At 45.1% G+C, this 19,758-nt stretch overlaps 1 protein-coding gene across 1 annotated transcript; it reads left to right on the top strand.

The window, feature by feature from the left end:
* The first annotated feature begins 5,393 nt into the window (after window positions 1–5,393).
* Window positions 5,394–11,739, top strand: LOC122942298 (syncytin-A-like). Its single transcript, XM_044299834.1, has 2 exons — window positions 5,394–5,477; window positions 9,090–11,739. Exon 2 carries the CDS (start codon window positions 9,873–9,875, stop codon window positions 11,235–11,237), a length of 1,365 nt encoding a protein of 454 aa, XP_044155769.1. The 5' UTR covers window positions 5,394–5,477; window positions 9,090–9,872; the 3' UTR covers window positions 11,238–11,739.
* Window positions 11,740–19,758: the final 8,019 nt, after the last annotated feature.

The raw sequence follows: 19,758 nt of genomic DNA, 5'->3' as shown, positions 1-19,758 counted from the left end.
AAAAAAAGTAAAAATCAAAAAACACATTTATCACTGATTAAAAATGAAAAAAAAAAGATTCCCTACACATGTTTGGTATCGCCGCGTCCGTAACGACCTGATCTATAAAACGGTCATGTTACTTTACCCAAACGGTGAACGCTATAAAAATAAAAAATAAAAAACTATGATGAAATTGAAATTTTGACCACCTTACTTCCCAAAAAAGGTAATAAAAGTGATCAAAAAAGTTGTATGTACGCCAAAATTGTAACAATCAGTCATCTCATCCCGCAAAAATCATACCCTACCAAAGATAATCGCCCAAAAACTGAAAAAACTATGGCTATGGAAACACTATGGAAACACTAAAACATGATTTTTTTTGTTTCAAAAATGAAATCATCGTGTAAAACTTACATAAATAAAAGAAAAGTATACGTATTAGGTATCGCCGCCTCCGTATCGACCGGCTCTATAAAAATATCACATGACCTAACCCCTCAGATGACCACCGTAAAAAAAATAAAAAAAACGATGTAAAAAAAGCAATTTTTGGTCATCTTACGTCACAAAAAGTGTAATAGCAAGCGATCAAAAAGTCATATGCACCCCAAAGCGCCAATAAAACCGTAATCTCATCCCGCAAAAAATGAGACCCTACTTAAGATAATCGCCCAAAAACTTAAAAAAATATGGCTCTTAGACTATGGAGACACTAAAACTTTTTTTGGTTTTAAAAATTAATTCATTGTTTAAAACTTACATAAAGTAAAAAAATTGTATACATATTAGGTATCGCCACGTCCGTGACAACCTGCTCTATAAAATTACCACATGATCTAACCTGTCAGATGAATGTTGTAAATAACAAAAAAAAACGGTGCCAAAAAAGCTATTTCTTGTTACCTTGCCGCACAAAAAGGGTAATATAGAGCAACCAAAAATCATATGTACCCTAAACTAGTACCAACAAAACTGCCACCCTATCCCGTAGTTTCTAAAATGGGGTCACTTTTTTGGAGTTTCTACTCTAGGGGCGCTTCAAATGGGACATGGTGTAAAAAGAAACAGTCCAGCAAAATCTGCCTTCCAAAAACCGTATGGCATTCCTTTCCTTCTGCGCCCTGTCGTGTGCCCGTACAGCAGTTTACGACCACATATGGGGTGTTTCCGTAAACTACAGAATCAGGGCCATAAATAATGAGTTTTGTTTGGCTGTTAACCCTTGCTTTGTAACTGGAAAAAAAAATATTAAAATGGAAAATCTGCCAAAAAAGTGAAATTTTGAAATTGTATCTCTATTTTCCATTAAATCTTGTGCAACACCTAAAGGGTTAACAAAGTTTGTAAAATCAGTTTTGAATACCTTGAGGGGTGTAGTTTCTTAGATGGGGTCACTTTTATGGAGTTTCTACTCTAGAGGTGCATCAGGGGGGCTTCAAATGGGACATGGTGTCAAAAAAACCAGTCCAGCAAAATCTGCCTTCCAAAAACCGTATGGCATTCCTTTCCTTCTGCGCCCTGTCGTGTGCCCGTACAGCAGTTTACGACCACATATGGGGTGTTTCTGTAAACTACAGAATCAGGGCCATAAATGATGAGTTTTGTTTGGCTGTTAACCCTTGCTTTGTAACTGGAAAAAAATATTAAAATGGAAAATCTGCCAAAAAAGTGAAATTTTTAAATTGTATCTCTATTTTCCATTAAATATTGTGCAACACCTAAAGGGTTAACAAACTTTGTAAAATCAGTTTTGAATACCTTGAGGGGTGTAGTTTCTTAGATGGGGTCACTTTTATGGAGTTTCTACTCTAGGGTTGCATCAGGGGGGCTTCAAATGGGACATCTTGTCAAAAAACCAGTCCAGCAAAACCTGCCTTTCAAAAACCATATGGCGCACCTTTCACTCTACGCCCCGCTGTGTGGCCGTACAGTAGTTTACGGCCACATATGGGGTGTTTCTGTAAACGGCAGAGTCAGGGCAATAAGGATACAGTCTTGTTTGGCTGTTAACCCTTGCTTTGTTAGTGGAAAAAATGGGTTAAAATGGAAAATTAGGCAAAAAAATTAAATTCTCAAATTTCATCCCCATTTGCCAGTAACTCTTGTGCAACACCTAAAGGGTTAACGAAGTTTGTAAAATCAGTTCTGAATACCTTGAGGGGTGGAGTTTCTTAGATGGGGTCACTTTTATGGAGTTTCTACTCTAGGGTTGCATCAGGGGCTTCAAATGGGACATGGTGTCAAAAAAACAGTCCAGCAAAACCTGCCTTCCAAAAACCATATGGCGCACCTTTCACTCTACGCCCCGCTGTGTGGCCGTACAGTAGTTTACGGCCACATATGGGGTGTTTATGTAAACGGCAGAGTCAGGGCAATAAAGATACAGTCTTGTTTGGCTGTTAACCCTTGCTTTGTTAGTGGAAAAAATTGGTTAAAATGGAAAATTAGGCAAAAAAATGAAATTCTCAAATTTCATCCCCATTTGCCAATAACTCTTGTGCAACACCTAAAGGGTTAACGAAGTTTGTAAAATCAGTTTTGAATACCTTGAGGGGTGTAGTTTATAGAATGGGGTCATTTTTGGGTGGTTTCTATTATGTAAGCCTCGCAAAGTGACTTCAGAGCTGTAGTGGTCCCTAAAAATTGGGTTTTTGTAAATTTCTGAAAAATTTCAAGATTTGCTTCTAAACTTCTAAGCCTTGTAACATCCCCAAAAAATAAAATATCATTCCCAAAATGATTCAAACATGAAGTAGACATATGGGGAATGTAAAGTCATCACAATTTTTAGGGGTATTACTATGTATTACAGAAGTAGAGAAACTGAAACTTTGAAATTTGCTAATTTTTCAAAATTTTTGTTAAATTAGGTATTTTTTGGTGCAAAAAAAAAAAAAAATTTTGACTTCATTTTACCAGTGTCATGAAGTACAATATGGGACGAAAAAACAATCTCAGAACGGCCTGGATAAGTCAAAGCGTTTTAAAGTTATCAGCACTTAAAGTGACACTGGTCAGATTTGCAAAAAATGGCCTGGTCCTAAGGTGTAATAAGGCTGTGTCCTTAAGGGGTTAACAGTGACCTCCACAGCGCCCCTCTATTGTAACAGTGACCTTTACAGAACCTCACCCCTTAACATTGACCTCCACAGTAGCCTTCCCCCATAACTGTGACCTCCATAGCAGCCCACCCACTTAACGTGACCTATAGCAGTGAAGAAAAATTGCTGGTTGTTATGGAAACCTGGTGTAGACTTTGTGTATGTCAAGACTGAAGGACCTGCAAGCTTCTATTGGCCAATAAGGATCATGTGACCGTATGTAAAGCAGTTCATGAACCCGGGCCTGTGAGTTCTGTGAAGTGTGGCGTATTGCCCCATCTTGTTGAAAAAATCAGGACATTTTTTCTTCTGCAGCATCACCATTGAAGAGCTGCAAGCAGTATCAGCCAACATAGTCCGACATGCCATCGATGCATAGACCTGAACGGGAACCACTTTCAGCATCTTTTGTGACTTGTGTGTAATTAAAAGCTAAAAATCCACTTGCTCGTTCATCTTGTCATAGTATCGCTGGAGGCGGACTACTTTTTCGTGGGCCACCCTGCAGGGCCGGCCTTAGGCCTTTAGGCGCCCTGTGCGAGAAAGCTTTACAGCGCCCCATAGTGACCACGCCCCTCAGTAACCACACCCCTTAGTAACCACACCCTTTCAGTGGTCACACCCGTTTCTCCAATATCTGCTCAATTTAAAACCTTCCATTCCGTTAAGTCCCCAAAAAACAGATTACAAGCTATGATAAAAATACTACTTTTATTCATAAGGTATTAAACATGTAAGCACAATATAATCATTCATATTAAATAAAATAACAGTAGACAATCAAGTGGTAAACAATAAATGTCAAACTAAAATAGAGTGTAAAACCACAGATAACACTAGTGCTGATAATGTGGTAGTGTTACCTGCAGTCTAGTGGCGTAGGGATCGCCATAGCAACCATAGCAGTGGCTATGGGGCCCTACGCCACTGGGGGCCCGCCCGTCCGGACCGCATACATTTTTTATTTTTATTTTTTAATACATTACAGCACTCACTCACACAGGCAGCCAGCAGCCAGGCCCGACCGCCCGCCCAGTGTAGTCCGCGGCTCGGTCTGGAGAACACGAGGTAGGCCGGCGGATGCGGTGGAGGGGGCCGGAAACGGGGCGTAGCGGAGGCGGAGCCAGGCTGGCACCAGCGCCGCCCGCAGACCGCAGTGCAGGAAAGGAATGAATTTCCCCGCCCCCTCTACCGCCTGAGTCCGCCTCCTGAGTCCTCCCACCCAGTCCCTCTAGTTAGTAGGCGGTGGAGGGGGCGGGGCCAGGCCGGGGGGGGGGGGTTGGTACCTGTCCTGCTGTGGGGAGGAGGGACTGGGAGTGGGACTATGGAGGGAGACTGGTCCCGCCGGCCGCACTGGCGTCAGTCAGAGGCGCTATCTAAGTAAATCTGATTCTTTCTGACTGCGGCTGGGCTGCCCAAAACCAGTCTGAACTAGTCTGAGGGTGGCGGGCCAGAGATGAACCGGCTCACAATCAGTGACTCACTACTACTGCTGTCACTGGATGGCACAGAGGGGTGATGGCACCTACTTCTCCAGGCTGCCTGTGAGGACCAGACATCAGCTGTCTACAGGAAAGGTAAGTGTCTGTCTGTAGAAATGGTGTCTGTCTGTAGAAATAGGTGTATAACTACTTGTAAGTTCATGTGTATGTAATGTGTGTGTGATATATATAGTATATATGTCCATATATGTGGTGAGTGTGTATGTGAGTCTGTCCATGTATGTGGTGAGTGCCTGTATGAGTGCGTCCATGTATGTAGTGAGTGCCTGTATGAGTGCGTCCATGTATGTGGTGAGTGTATGAGTGCATCCATGTATGTGGTGAGTGAAAGGAATCCGTGTTCTTTTTAATGTCAAAAACAAATTCTGCATTTTGCTGAAGTTTTGTTTCTCTGTTAGGAAATAGCTCTGATTGCTGTCAAACTAATTGCTGTTAAGTTTCTATTCTCTGTAACCCTGAATTTTATCTCTTTGGCACTACTCCCGGACAATATTCCTAATATGGAAGTTCCGTTTTTGTTTCTCTTTTACTGTCTGTAGAATAGAGCGTGTTAATATGATAGGTTGAATACATAACTTACGATGATATGCTAATAAAGGGGGTAAAGCCCCCTCTATATAATCTGTGTGCATTAAAAATAAACCTCAGAGTGTTCATTCAGTCCATCACTGTTGTGTCTTTTATTACCTACTGAGTGAAGCGCTCTCCTGACGTCAGAAAAGGACTCAAACCAAGCCGATACTAGAAGTTTGGTGCCAGGGGTACCAAGTGGGACGTTGAGATTCCTATCAGTTTGGGGGCTCGTCCGGGATCGAGAAGGTCATCGGGTTTGGTAAGAAAGGCATCTGTTATTGTCCTCTGGCCTATCCGACGACCACGTCTCGATCTAGTAAGTAGAACCTACAACTTCTAGTATAATTACTGTATCAGGGATACAGGGAACAGACTCCGGGAGTCTGGGGGAGTGACCCGGGGACTCCGGGAGTCCGCCGTGAGGATCACTCAGAGAAAATATAGTGCGCACTAGATAATATTGTCTCAGGGAGACAAGGATGGAGCTTGGTTTGACTCTTTTAAAGCTGTTTTAAAGTATAAGAATATTAGAGTTGATATAAGGATACTGATGTCCGGGTGGTAAGTGTACGGACTGAAGTTCACTATTTGCATAGAGTTTTAAGGACGTTGCATTGTTGTTTTACTGTGTTGCGGAGGTCTGCAATACGCCCCACCCCCGGCTAGGAGCAATCCATTAACCCGGGGATAGGTGAACACAAGTGGCAGACCAAAGCAACAAATTATATGTTTGATGAAACTCTCTGATATTTTGTGATCAGACCTGAGTCCTTTGCCTAGTTGACAGGAATAATTTGTCGAATCCTTAACGCTTCAGTACAGCCAGTCCTAGGAAAGTAGCATCATTAAAATATCAGACGGAATGGGGTCACAAGAGTCTAAAACAAATTATCCCAAACCTGAGACGGGAGAAACATGCAAAGTTTATGTTGCACGGTGTAGTCCCATAAATTACTTCCTAGTTAACCCATGGGTGGATAATTTAGCTGGATGGACTGAGTTCATGCAAGCTTCTAGCCCCTTTTCCCAGGGACGGCGATAATAGCCCGTACTACATGGACATGATAAAGGGTCTTTGTCTGGGAGACAAAGAAGCATGGCCACATTTTGACCATGACCCGTCCTAGCATATGGATTACATGATACAAAGGGGTAGGGAATCCTGCAGAGTAAGTGATGTTATATGTGTAATATTATTATAGAAAAAAAAATAAAAAATTGTTCAATAATTTTCTTTCCCCAGCAGTGTAATGTGAGAATCCAAGAATTATTATATATGTACAACATTAACTAAGAACACCTGGCATATAAAATGATTTGGGTTTAACAAAATGACTGTATGATTAAAACATGTTTATTGTCTTCTTATAAGAGTTGATTAATCACAGAGTGAAGATCAGAAAACATTGGAAAACAGCACAACAGCGAGATATACTATTAGCAATTCTGGGTGTGGTGTGGCTATCTGTTTCCAGGAAAGCTGTGTTTGTCTGTGCTGCAAGTTTTGGGATGAAACAAAGACAATTGTGTGATTAGGTTGGAAGACAAATGATTCAGTGGTATGTGAATGGGTGTGGCTCTGAGTTGTAGTGGAGTTGAAAGTGTGAAAGAGCCCTAATGGATGCTTTTAGAAGAGCTGTATATGAATGTGTATGGAGTACGATATCTGTTTTCATATAATATGCGCATTGAGAATTTTATTTTATTTTTCTTGGAAGTTTTTGGTTTTTATTGGTGCCAACAGCATTGATCAAGCTGTACATTTTTTTATTATTGAAGTCAAAGAAAAGTTTTTATGGGCCTTTTGTGTGTTTATGTCTGTATTGTCAGATCTGTTTGTTTCAATGTTTGAAGTTATGTGTTACATGTTAAGTGTTGTGCTGGACATCAGAGCTCTGTCCTCATGGGCAGCTGGGAATCTAATGACAGAGTAGGAGGACCGCAGTGTCCGACTAAAAGGGGTGGACTTAGATGACTGAGAGTAGGATTCATGGTAGATAGCAGTGCAACCTCAAGTGTGTTAAGTAAAGATTTGTTCATTAAGCTTGACTTACAAGTGTCAGCCAAAAATCTGGGCATAAGAGTACACTCAGGTCTCATTCCAATCTCTACACCAGTGCCACTGATTCTTGCAAACATACAGAACCACCCAGAACTTAACAACATTAATCCTGCATTATGGTCTTCACATGAATATGACACAGGATTTATAGATTGCACACCTTACAAAGCTACTGTAAAACCAGGTGTCATTTCAGTGTTCCAGAAACAGTACCTACTGCCAAAAGAGAAACTCGATGGACTTAGGCCAATGATAAAAGAATTCCTACAAAAAGGGAATCCTGGAAGAGGTGATTTCACCCTACAGCATGCCTGTAAATCCAGTGACAAAGGCAGATGGTGCTACCCACTTTGTACAAGATTTAAGGGCCATCAACAACATCATTGTGCCTAATAGCCCCTATTGCACCTGACATCACTCAATTACTATCTGCCATTCCAGCAGACGCTGTTTGGTTCAGTGTGATAGATCTGAAAAATGCATTTATTTCTGTCCCAGTTGACAAGAGGACCAGACTAATTTTTGCTTTTTCCTTTGACAGACGTCAACTGACCTGGGGCAGACCCCAGGGATATGCTGATTCACCTGTAGTGTACAGCATAGTCCTCCAAGCCACGTTAAAACCATGGCACCCCCCCCAAGGTTCCGTGTTGTTGCAATACGTGGATGATTTACTGTTGTGCAGTATGTCAGTGGAGGCCAACATTGAGGATGGTATAACACTGTTACAATGGTTGTTTGAATGTGGACACAAAGTGTCATTAGGGAAAATGCAATGGTGTAAACAGCAAGTCGAATACTTGGGGTTTGTCCTCACAAAGGGGGAAAGGAGGATCAGTCCAGGGAGAGTTCAGTCTGTAGCGGGCCTGGTCACCCCGCTCTCCAAGAAGGAAATGCTATCCTTCCTTGGAATGATAAACTACTGCAGACAATGGATCCCAAACTGTTCCTACTATGACAATATCTTGAGGCAACACTACAGGACAAACCTGATTTAATAAAATGGTCTTCAGAAATGTACAATGCATTTGATTATCTGAAATGTTCATTAATGTCAAGTCCAGGATTGGGCCTCCCTGACTACAAACTGCCCTTCCACATGTTTGCACGACAAAATTGTAAAACCATGGCGGGTGTACTGACACAAGAACACGGAGGCAAGTTGCGTCCTTGTGTATTTTTCTCAAAGGTAATGCCCACCCCTGTTCAAGGGATGCCGGCATGTCTGTGTTCTCTTGCAGCCTGTGCTATGATGGTAGAGTTGGCAACTCCTTTCACAATGTGACATTACACCATTTTTGCACACTGCACATAATGTTGTAGGCCTACTCAAGGACATCCACACTCAACACAGCGGGCAGCTGAGCTCATTGCACTCACTAGAGCATGTATTCTACATACTGATAGACCCGTCACCATCTATACTGATAGTAGATACGCACATGGGGTAGTGTGGGACCATGGTATGATTTGACAGGAGAGGATTCACGGCAGCAGATGGTAAGGATCATGTCTCACAGGGCAATGCGCTGGCAGATAAGGTGGCGAAACGAGTGGCCAAATGCAACCCCACAGGTCCGTGTAACCATTGGGAGATGCCATGTCCGGCACATCCAACCCCTGAGATGTCGCAAATGCTTACTAATCTTCAGTGGTATGCCACTGAACAGGAACAGCAAGACTGGTGTTATCCAGTATTGCAGAAAAATCCTAAGACAGGATTAGTCTGCAAAGAGGGGGTAGGATATAACAGCATTGAGAATCCTTACAGATACTTATAGGAAGGCCTTTCCCCACCCGCCCAGGTACCAGGTACTTAATAAAACTGAGAAAAAAGTTGCTTGTAAGTCCCCCTCTCTTCCACAGGAACCCACCCACCCATACAGGGTGGGGGATGAGGTAGTGATCAAAACTGAAGAAAGGAAAATCCCAAGGTGACTTCGCATATGGCCCACCCACTACCGTGGTCGCAGTAACCAGAACAGCCGTGCTGACTGAACAATCTTCAACTTGGATCCACGCCACCCGAGTGAAGCTTGTGAGAGCAAGAGAGGAGGCAGGAACGGAGGCAGACAGCCTTGGCCTTGAAGAAGGACAAGAGGTACTAACGGGGGCAGACAGCCCTGACCTCCAACCAGGCCCAGAGGTACTAACGGGGGCAGACGGCCCTGACCTCCAACATGATGAGCTCCTCACTCTTTTCTGGAAAATGGTTGAATGTACTGACTAAGATTGCTTCAATAATCTTGTTGATTTTACCAATTAGCAGTATGGGAGAAGTAGCCGCAACTAGCAAGGGCGGCGTCATCACCTTTTGGTATAATTCATCTAACCCTCACGTAGCTACCTACACCTTTTGTCTTTGTGATATATTGAAAACATGTTCATATTATAACTACTGTTCCAACAACTATGTAGAAGGACAGGCCTATATATGTGTAACAGACTCATACTGGGGAAAAGGTTGTGCATATTGAGGATCAGTGGGATGGAATACAGGGACTGAATGGGGATATAAACCAGAAAGCGTCCTCAAAAGGAGGGATACAAATTCTAAGTCCCTTTTGACTAGAATGACACTCCTTGAGAGAGGGACGTGTTATGTGGACACCTCCTCATTGAATTATTGCAAAAAAAAGGTCAGCGGAAATGAAAATTGTATTGACAATAGAAAATCGTGGTAAATATGATGAAGGAGATTATGTATTGGGATGGTACTTCCATAAAATGTGGGGGACTTCCCGGGTAACACAAATGTTCAAACTTAGAGATATGTATAAGTCTAAGGAATACCAACCCATCACAGGTGTCCCCAAAAACCCACTAGCCCCACATATAGTTTCTTTAAAAAACCTAAAGGCCATATCTGATCCCACATATGAGGATACTTTGGCCATGGGGACGGGTTTTTCTGATGTTAATTTGTGGCTGGAGTGGATGAAGTATAGTGCAGCCTCTGTGAATAAAAGTAACTGTTACATATGCGGTGCTGCCAAGCCACACCTAGGTACCGTACCCCTAGTGTTGCCAGAAAGTGTTGAAGAATGTTTTTTGACTCTTTTTGTTAATATGTCTTATAACCACAGTGCATGTACAGAATGGAAATCAAAATACCCTCTGTTGTTAAAAAATCCTCGCCCTGGGGCAGGAATCCAGGTATATCCAGGTAACTACACATGTTACAAAGGTAGTACACATGGGAGGAATGTACAGAATTTCACCAAAGGTTATTGTCACAAATACAGCAATCTGAACATATCCCTCACTCAGAACCAAGTATACTCCATAGGAGATGTGTACTGGATCTGTGGAGATGGAAAAATAAGATCCAGACTGGAAGGTGCCTGGAAAGGTGAATGTGCGCCTGCCAAAGTTATAATGAACATGCACATTTTTACTGAATCAGATATTATAGAAAAAGGGGTGCTAAAGATAAACAAAAGAAGCAGCCCCCTTTCAAGTTTTGATCCCCATGTGTATATAGATGCAATAGGTGTTCCAAGAGGGGTCCCAGATGAGTTCAAAGCTAGAGATCAAGTAGCTGCCGGATTTGAATCAATATTTCCCATCATTACTGTGAATAAAAATGCGGATTGGATAAATTACATATACTACAATCAGCAAAGGTTTGTAAACTATACCAGAGATGCATTACAAGGGGTAGCAGAAGAACTACAAGCAGACTCAATCATGACATTTCAGAATCGAATGGTGTTGGATATGATTCTTGCAGAGAAGGGCGGAGTGTGCCGAATACTGACTGATCCAACCTCCTGTTGCACATACATACCAAATAATACTGGCCCCACTGGTAAGGTCACAATAGCTATAAAAAAGCTTGAAGATCTGTCAATAGAACTGAAAAAGAACTCAGGTATAAATAATCCATGGGATCAATACTCTGGGTGGTTCAGAAGTTGGAAACAAGGTCTCATACAACTAGGGATTGTCATACTAATAGTAATTGTAGTAATAGGTGTAGTAGCATTATGTGTTATTCCTTGTGTGAAATGAATGCTAGAAAAAGGGCTCTCTAATGTGTCATTATATCAGACTACTCTACCCCAGGAGGATCGAAGCCCAGATGGGTATAAGAATTACCTAATATCATATAGAGAGAAAAAGGACAAGAAAGGAAAGAACCATGTAGTGTGATACACTAAAGGTTCTAAGAGGGGATTTGAAAGGAATCCGTGTTCTTTTTAATGTCAAAAACAAATTCTGCATTTTGCTGAAGTTTTGTTTCTCTGTTAGGAAATAGCTCTGATTGCTGTCAAACTAATTGCTGTTAAGTTTCTATTCTCTGTAACCCTGAATTTTATCTCTTTGGCACTACTCCCGGACAATATTCCTAATATGGAAGTTCCGTTTTGTTTCTCTTTTACTGTCTGTAGAATAGAGCGTGTTAATATGATAGGTTGAATACATAACTTACGATGATATGCTAATAAAGGGGGTAAAGCCCCCTCTATATAATCTGTGTGCATTAAAAATAAACCTCAGAGTGTTCATTCAGTCCATCACTGTTGTGTCTTTTATTACCTACTGAGTGAAGCGCTCTCCTGACGTCAGAAAAGGACTCAAACCAAGCCGATACTAGAAGTTTGGTGCCAGGGGTACCAAGTGGGACGTTGAGATTCCTATCAGTGAGTGCCTGTATTAGTGCGTCCATGTATGTGGTGAGTGTATGAGTGCATCCATGTATGTGGTGAGTGCCTGTATTAGTGCGTCCATGTATGTGGTGAGTGTATGAGTGCATCCATGTATGTGGTGAGTGCCTGTATTAGTGCGTCCATGTATGTGGTGAGTGTATGAGTGCATCCATGTATGTGGTGAGTGCCTGTATTAGTGCGTCCATGTATGTGGTGAGTGTATGAGTGCATCCATGTATGTGGTGAGTGCCTGTATTAGTGCGTCCATGTATGTGGTGAGTGTATGAGTGCATCCATGTATGTGGTGAGTGCCTGTATTAGTGCGTCCATGTATGTGGTGAGTGTATGAGTGCATCCATGTATGTAGTGAGTGCCTGTATTAGTGCGTCCATGTATGTGGTGAGTGTATGAGTGCATCCATGTATGTGGTGAGTGCCTGTATTAGTGCGTCCATGTATGTGGTGAGTGTATGAGTGCATCCATGTATGTAGTGAGTGCCTGTATTAGTGCGTCCATGTATGTGGTGAGTGTATGAGTGCATCCATGTATGTAGTGAGTGCCTGTATTAGTGCGTCCATGTATGTGGTGAGTGTATGAGTGCATCCATGTATGTAGTGAGTGCCTGTATTAGTGCGTCCATGTATGTAGTGAGTTCCTGTATGAGTGCGTCCATGTATGTGGTGAGTGCGTGTATGAGTGCGTCCATGTATGTGGTGAATGCGTGTATGAGTGCGTCCATGTATATGGTGAGTGCCTGTATGAGTGCGTCCATGTATATGGTGAGTACGTGTATGAGTGCATCCATGTATGTGGTGAATGCGTGTATGAGTGCGTCCATGTATGTGGCGAGTGTGTGTATGAGTGCGTCCATTAAGTTTGGGAGGGGCCCAGTACAAAAATTTGCTGTGGGGCCCAGTCAGTTCTAGCTACGCCCCTGCTGCAGTCCTATGTAAAACCACAGATAACACTAGTGCTGATAATGTGGTAGTGTTACCTGCAGTCCCATGTAAAACCACAGATAACACTAGTGCTGATAATGTGGTAGTGTTACCTGCAGTCCTATGTAAAACCACAGATAACACTAGTGCTGATAATGTGGTAGTGTTACCTGCAGTCCCATGTAAAACCACAGATAACACTAGTGCTGATAATGTTGTAGTGCTACCTGCAGTCCTATGTAAAACCACAGATAACACTAGTGCTGATAATGTGGTAGTGTTACCTGCAGTCCCATGTAAAACCACAGATAACACTAGTGCTGATAATGTGGTAGTGTTACCTGCAGTCCCATGTAAAACCACAGATAACACTAGTGCTGATAATGTGGTAGTGTTACCTGCAGTCCCATGTAAAACCACAGATAACACTAGTGCTGATAATGTGGTAGTGTTACCTGCAGTCCTATGTAAAACCACAGATAACACTAGTGCTGATAATGTGGTAGTGTTACCTGCAGTCCTATGTAAAACCACAGATAACACTAGTGCTGATAATGTGGTAGTGCTACCTGCAGTCCTATGTAAAACCACAGATAACACTAGTGCTGATAATGTGGTAGTGTTACCTGCAGTCCTATGTAAAACCACAGATAACACTAGTGTAGATCATGTGGTAGTTTTACCTTAGTCCTTAGTGTGCCTCCCTGTGTCTATCGCACGGACTCCATGCAGGCGCTGCCTCCTCTTCCTTCTTCCTCCGCACAGAACGTCCTGATGCAGCTGCGTCAAGACATAGGAACAGTGGACATGGTGATGGTGACACACAGGAAGAGACACACACACACAGGGACGGACACACACACATACATATGATAAATATGATCACATCACAGTTCCTGCCTGTCTGCTTTGGTAAAGCTGGGCTATGCCAGGCTTTAGCAGAGTGGGCACAGGACAGTGGACACAGGGCACGATATGTATGCAAGCACAGCTGAGCGAGTGCAGGGCAAGGGCCCGCATACACATTGCTCCTCCTGCCTGTCATACCCCCCACACATCGGGTATTTTGGGGGGCATTAGTGGTTAGATGATGCGGATTGTGCACATAGCCACCAATCATATCCCCCCCCCCTCCTAAAGGTAACTGATGTGCTGGGGGAGAGGAATATGATTGGTGGCTATGTGCACACTCAACATCAGCAGAAAGGAGTTAAAGTCCAACCCTTAATGGCCCCCAAAATCCCTGGGGGGGGGGGGGGGTTGATGTAGTAGCAGGAAAGCACACTGTCCCCCTGTCCTCTATGAGCCCCCCCCCCCTCACCCATTGCACACTTTTCCCACTCCAGATGGGCCAGTGGGCTGGCAGCAGCACATCCCCCCGCCCAGTCACCATGGCATTGGCACATTTCTCCCTGTCCCCTCCAGATGGGCAGCATCAGCACATCATGTGCTGATGCTGCCCATCTGGAGGGGACAGGGAGAAATGTGCCAATGCCATGGTGACGCGGGGGTGGGGGAGGGGACAGAGATGTGCTGATGCTGCCCATCTGGAGGAGAAATGTGCCAATGCCATGGTGACGCAGGGGCGGGGGTGGGACAGAGATGTGCTGATGCTGCCCATCTGGAGGAGAAATGTGCCAATGCCATGGTGACGCGGGGGCGGGGGGGGGGGGGCAGAGATGTGCTGATGCTGCCCATCTGGAGGGGACAGGGAGAAATGTGCCAATGCCATGGTGACTGGGGGAGCGGGGGTGGGGGGGGGGGACAGAGATGTGCTGATGCTGCCCATCTGGAGGAGAAATGTGCCAATGCCAAGGGGGACAACAAAGACTCTGTCCCGTCCCGTCCCCCAGTCACCATGGCATTGGCACACTTCTCCCTGTCCCCTCCACTTGGGCAGCATCAGCACATCTCTGTCCCGTCCCCCCATCCCCCATGGCACTGTTGGCACATTCACATAAATCATAATCATTTCTCCAAATAAAAAATACCTACTTGTTCTCTAGCTGTAGACTAGTGCTGCCGCGTGGGCCTTGCTGTGTCTGCTGGCTGGGCGTGCTCTGTCTTCTCTCTGGGGGCGGAGCTCAGTGGCTACGCTCCAGCAGCCACTGGTCTGCTCTCTTAAAGAGACAGGCAGGCCAGCCAGGCAGCAGAGCGGAGCTCAGAGCGGAGCTCAGAGCGGCCGCGAGCCCCGCCCCCTCCTCACTCCTTCAGTCCAGACCGGAGCGCAGGGCCGCACAGCCCGCACACCCCAAAGGCCGGCCCTGCCACCCTGTATTCTATTGCTGCCAAATTCTCAGGAGGAGAGAGAAGGCCCGAGGAGCTCTGTCAGATGAGCTCTCTGACGGATTTTATTGTGAATGGCAGAAGCCTGCAGCGGGGGGGGGGGGGGGGGTTTGCGCTGGCCTCCAGAAATCCGATGATTGATTTAGCAAGGTCCGGGGGATCCACCAGTGGGGTCATATTGTAAGAAACAGTCATGTAATGTGTCTAAGTTTCGTATCCTGGTAAACTGTGTTAAAATTTAATGTATAATGCTATTCTAGTAATACAGATAAATGTAAATGCCTCCAGTATTCGTTTGGTCAGTAGATGGCAGCATAGGACCAATTTGCATTGAAGTTTGCCATAGAGAAAGTGTATTAATGTGGTAGTGGCTCTTTAAAACAGCAGTTAAGTGTTGAAGTGACACGCCCCTTATGATGTCAGCCTGCCTCAGTGTGAGCAGGAAGAATGAGGAAGAGGGACTGAAATATAAAGGCTGCCATCTTGGCTAGATAGAAAGCAAGTTCTGTGCTGTGTAAGACGTGTGTGGAGATACTAAAGGACGTTCCTGTGCAGCCAAGCTGTGTGAACTTCAGTCTAGAGACGGATGGAGTATAAAGAGACCGTGCATTTTAGTGAAGCCAAGTTAAAAAGGACTGTGTGCAGCAGCTAACCTGTGGAGCTGACATTGGGCTGACTGGATTGCCCCAAATAGTAAAGAGACTCACAGTGCTGTCGAGGTACCGGACAGTCACTGTAAAATTCTGGATTATATCCATCTGGTTTTCCGGCCTGCTGAGGAGGACTTCTTTGTTGCGGATCCTGCGCTGGTTATAAAGGAAAAGGACGACATCGGGCCCCACCGTGCACTTCCACAAACTGTAAGAGGTCCACTTGGACCACTGGGATAAGGGGGGTGCGCACCCGCTTGAAAGTTAGGGTCAGTTAGGGATAGTTCCTGGGACTGCTATTCCTTAGTGTCCGCACCGCGAACACGGACACAGCAAAGGTGGAAATTGTTGTAGTATTTGACTTGAATTGTTCATACTGTTTTATTGTTAACCTGCTTTTATTAATTGATAGTAAATGCAATTTTCTTAATCTTGACTTCTGCGTACGCACTCTTTTCTGGTTGCGGAGTCATACCACCTGCCTTGCTCTCGGTTCACAAATTGGCGTAGTCGGCAGGATCCGCCTACCAGAATGGACGGCGACGCACCCGTTAGGAGGGATGGTGTTGGAGGAAGAATGCCAGCAGGGGCTGTAATGAGTCAGTTAGCAAAGTTTGATGGCAATAATATGTCTGTGAGTGTGTGGGCAGAGCAGATACGAATGGTACAGCGCATGTACCAGACCGCACCAGAAGTACTAGTAGAGCTAGCCATATTGACGTTACAAGGAGATGCTAAGACTACAGTGATATTGCGGCCATTTGAACAAAGACAGACATTTGAGCAAGTTGTCCAGATTCTAGAAACTATTTATGGAGAAACCGCATTGCTGGGGTCCCTGCAAGCACGGTTCTTTCAGAGGGTACAAAAGGAGAATGAAAGTCTCCCTCAGTATGCAAATGCCCTACAAGAACTGCTCCGTGATATTCAAGGGAAGGAAAGAGGGGGCTCACCAGCCTTCTGTAACCCTGATCGGACACTCCGTGACCAGTTTGTTCTTGGGATCCGTGATGGCAGCTTGACTGTTGCAATGCAGGACTTTATACGACGGGAGACTGATGCTAAATTTCATGACGTACAGGTGGAGGCCATCTCACGTGCCAATAGTATGGTTCAGAAGCCTCAGACCGCAGTTGGAGTTACATTGTCGCAAGGGGCTAGCTCTGGCCCAGAAACAGTGGAAAAAGAGACAGTTAAAGAGATACTTACAGTAATGCAGAAATTGCAAGAACAAATGGAACACCTACAAACCAATTGTAATGAGAATTCTATGAGAATTGCAGGCCTCCAGAAAACTAGAGACGAAGGGGTGGGCCGTTCACACCAAGAAGGTCAGAATCACCCACAACCCTACTGGAGGGATGAGGATAGGACCTACCGAAGGGGTCCCAATAATGTAGTACAACTCTCAGGAGAGAGCGATGGGGCCTACCGAAGGGGCCCAAACCGATGGCCAGAGCGACGGGAAATACGCTGCTGGGAGTGTGGACGCGTGGGCCACATTGCTGCTAGATGTCCAGAGCAGCGACAAGCTTATGAGAGACCGCTGTTAAAACTGAAATCCCCTGCTGCAGTAGGGCGGGCAGTAGGGGAAACTGAGGAGACTATGAGAGGAGAATGCCCTGAAGAGGATCTGATCGCTGCAAGTCCCATCATACAGATGGAATTGGAAGGTATTCCGGTTACCGGGATGATTGACACGGGTTCCCAAGTAACGACCCTGAGTAGAGACTGTTACGAACAGTATTTTCAGCGACATGTGAAATATGATCCCCGTACATTCATACGAGTGGTCGCAGCTAATCAGTTACCAGTACCGGTGGTGGGAGTGGCCTGGATGAATGTCAGATTATGTGGCCAAGATCTAGGCAAGAAAGGCATTGTGGTAGTACAGGAGTCACATGAAGTAAAGGTCCCTGTCATCTTGGGGATGAATGTGTTAAAAGAATTGGATCAGATTCTCTTTGAAAAGAAAGGTCACGGTTATTGGAGAGAAACCACTAGCCATCGGCCTACTCAAACGGCCTTCCAGCGGCTGGTCCGAACATGTGGCTTACAGAAAAGTTCAGATGCACAGTGTCCTCTTGCTCGAATTTCGGTCCCTCTGCATACAAAAGTTACGTTGCCACCCAGACGGGAGATGATAGTGTCCATGCCTGTAGGCACCTGTAGGAAACTAGAGGGCATAGCTGTGTTGATAGAACCACTGCCGACAGCCGGAAGAAGTGTTGATCCGCTAGTAGCCCGTTCCTTGGCAGTAGTCCGCAATGGGAGAGTACCCCTCCGATGTGTGAACACTCAGGATCAGAGTGTAGACCTAGTCCCAGGAAGGCTGCTGGCTAACCTCTATGTGACTCCGGAGGAAGTGAGGAAAGCGACCCCGATGCAGTTGAGGCCGGCTGAACGAGGTGAATGGGCCGTAACCGTGTCTATGGGGGAAGGCGAGAACCCCACCCCTAAATGGAATGGCGGTGCAATTCGAGAACAGATGAAGATAGAGACTTCTTTGTGTTCTCTGGAACAGATTCGGAAGGTAGATGAACTGTTATGGGAAAACCGCACAACCTTTGCACGTCATGCTGAAGATTTTGGATGTACGACAGGGATCTACCATGAGATTCCCACAGGAGACACCCCTCCAATCAGAGAGCGCTACCGACAAATTCCTCCACAGATGTATCAGGAGGTGAAAGAACTGTTGACCCAGATGCTGCAGAATGGGATCATTCAAGAAAGCCAAAGTCCCTGGGCAGCTCCAGTGGTACTAGTAAGGAAGAAAGATGGGTCCATTCGGTTTTGCGTAGACTATCGAAAGTTGAATACCTGCACCGTACGAGATTCCTACCCCTTACCTCGGATTGAGGAGTCCCTTTCAGCACTAGGAAGAGCCCGCTACTTCTCCTCACTAGACCTGGCTAGTGGGTATTGGCAGGTGCCAATGGCCGAGAAAGATAAGGAAAAGACAGCCTTTATCTTGCCCATGGGACTATACGAATTTAACCGGATGCCCTTTGGATTGACAAATGCACCTGGAACGTTTCAACGATTGATGGAGAAATGTCTTGGTGACTTAAACTTTGAATTCACTCTCATCTACTTGGATGACATTATAGTGTACTCTGCAACCTTTGAGGACCATCTCCGCCAGTTGGGACAAGTATTTCAACGATTGCGCGAACATGGGCTCAAACTGAAACCCAGTAAATGTCGGTTGTTCCAATCTGAAATTGATTACTTGGGTCATTGTGTATCAGGAGAAGGGGTGAGGCCGTCAAGGGACAAGATAGCGGCTGTTCAAGACTGGCCGACACCGACTACCCTGCGAGAAGTGAGGGCGTTCCTGGGAGTAGCCGGCTACTATCGACGGTTTATTAAGGACTTTGCTAGAGTAGCAGCGCCACTTAATGCTCTCCTACGAGGCACCGCCGGGGGCCCGAAGAACCGGTCCGTGAAATGGGGCCCTGAACAGGAACACGCCTTCCAGGCATTGAAGGATGCTCTTACAACGGCCCCAATCTTGGCGTATGCTGATTACCACTTGCCCTTCCAGCTATATACCGATGCAAGCCTGTATGGTCTCGGAGCGGTGCTATCTCAGTTCCAGGATGGCCAAGAGCGTGTCATAGCGTATGCCAGCCGATCCTTGCGAGATTCTGAGAGAAACCCTGACAATTATAGTTCATTCAAGTTAGAACTGTTGGCACTGGTATGGGCCATGACTGAGAAATTCTCTGAGTATTTGACCGGAGCTGAAGTCTTAGTACTGACTGACAACAACCCATTGGCTCACCTGGAAAATGCCATTTACCAAATCGTAGTGCCTAGTGAACTGGCTCAAGCATTGGCTCTTGAGGCTCATAATAAGAATGGACATTTTGGTCATGAGAAGACCTTTCGGTGGCTACAGCGACTGATTTACTGTCCAGCTCTCCGTCAAATGGTCGAAGAAGTATGTCATAGATGTCGAACTTGTGAGATCCATAAGGCAATAGAACAAAGAGCTCCCCTG

The sequence above is a fragment of the Bufo gargarizans genome, chromosome 6, assembly GCF_014858855.1.
Source record: "Bufo gargarizans isolate SCDJY-AF-19 chromosome 6, ASM1485885v1, whole genome shotgun sequence".
NCBI lineage: Eukaryota > Metazoa > Chordata > Amphibia > Anura > Bufonidae > Bufo > Bufo gargarizans.
Note: the sequence above shows the minus strand (reverse complement) of the source record. Positions and strands in the feature narration are given on the sequence as shown.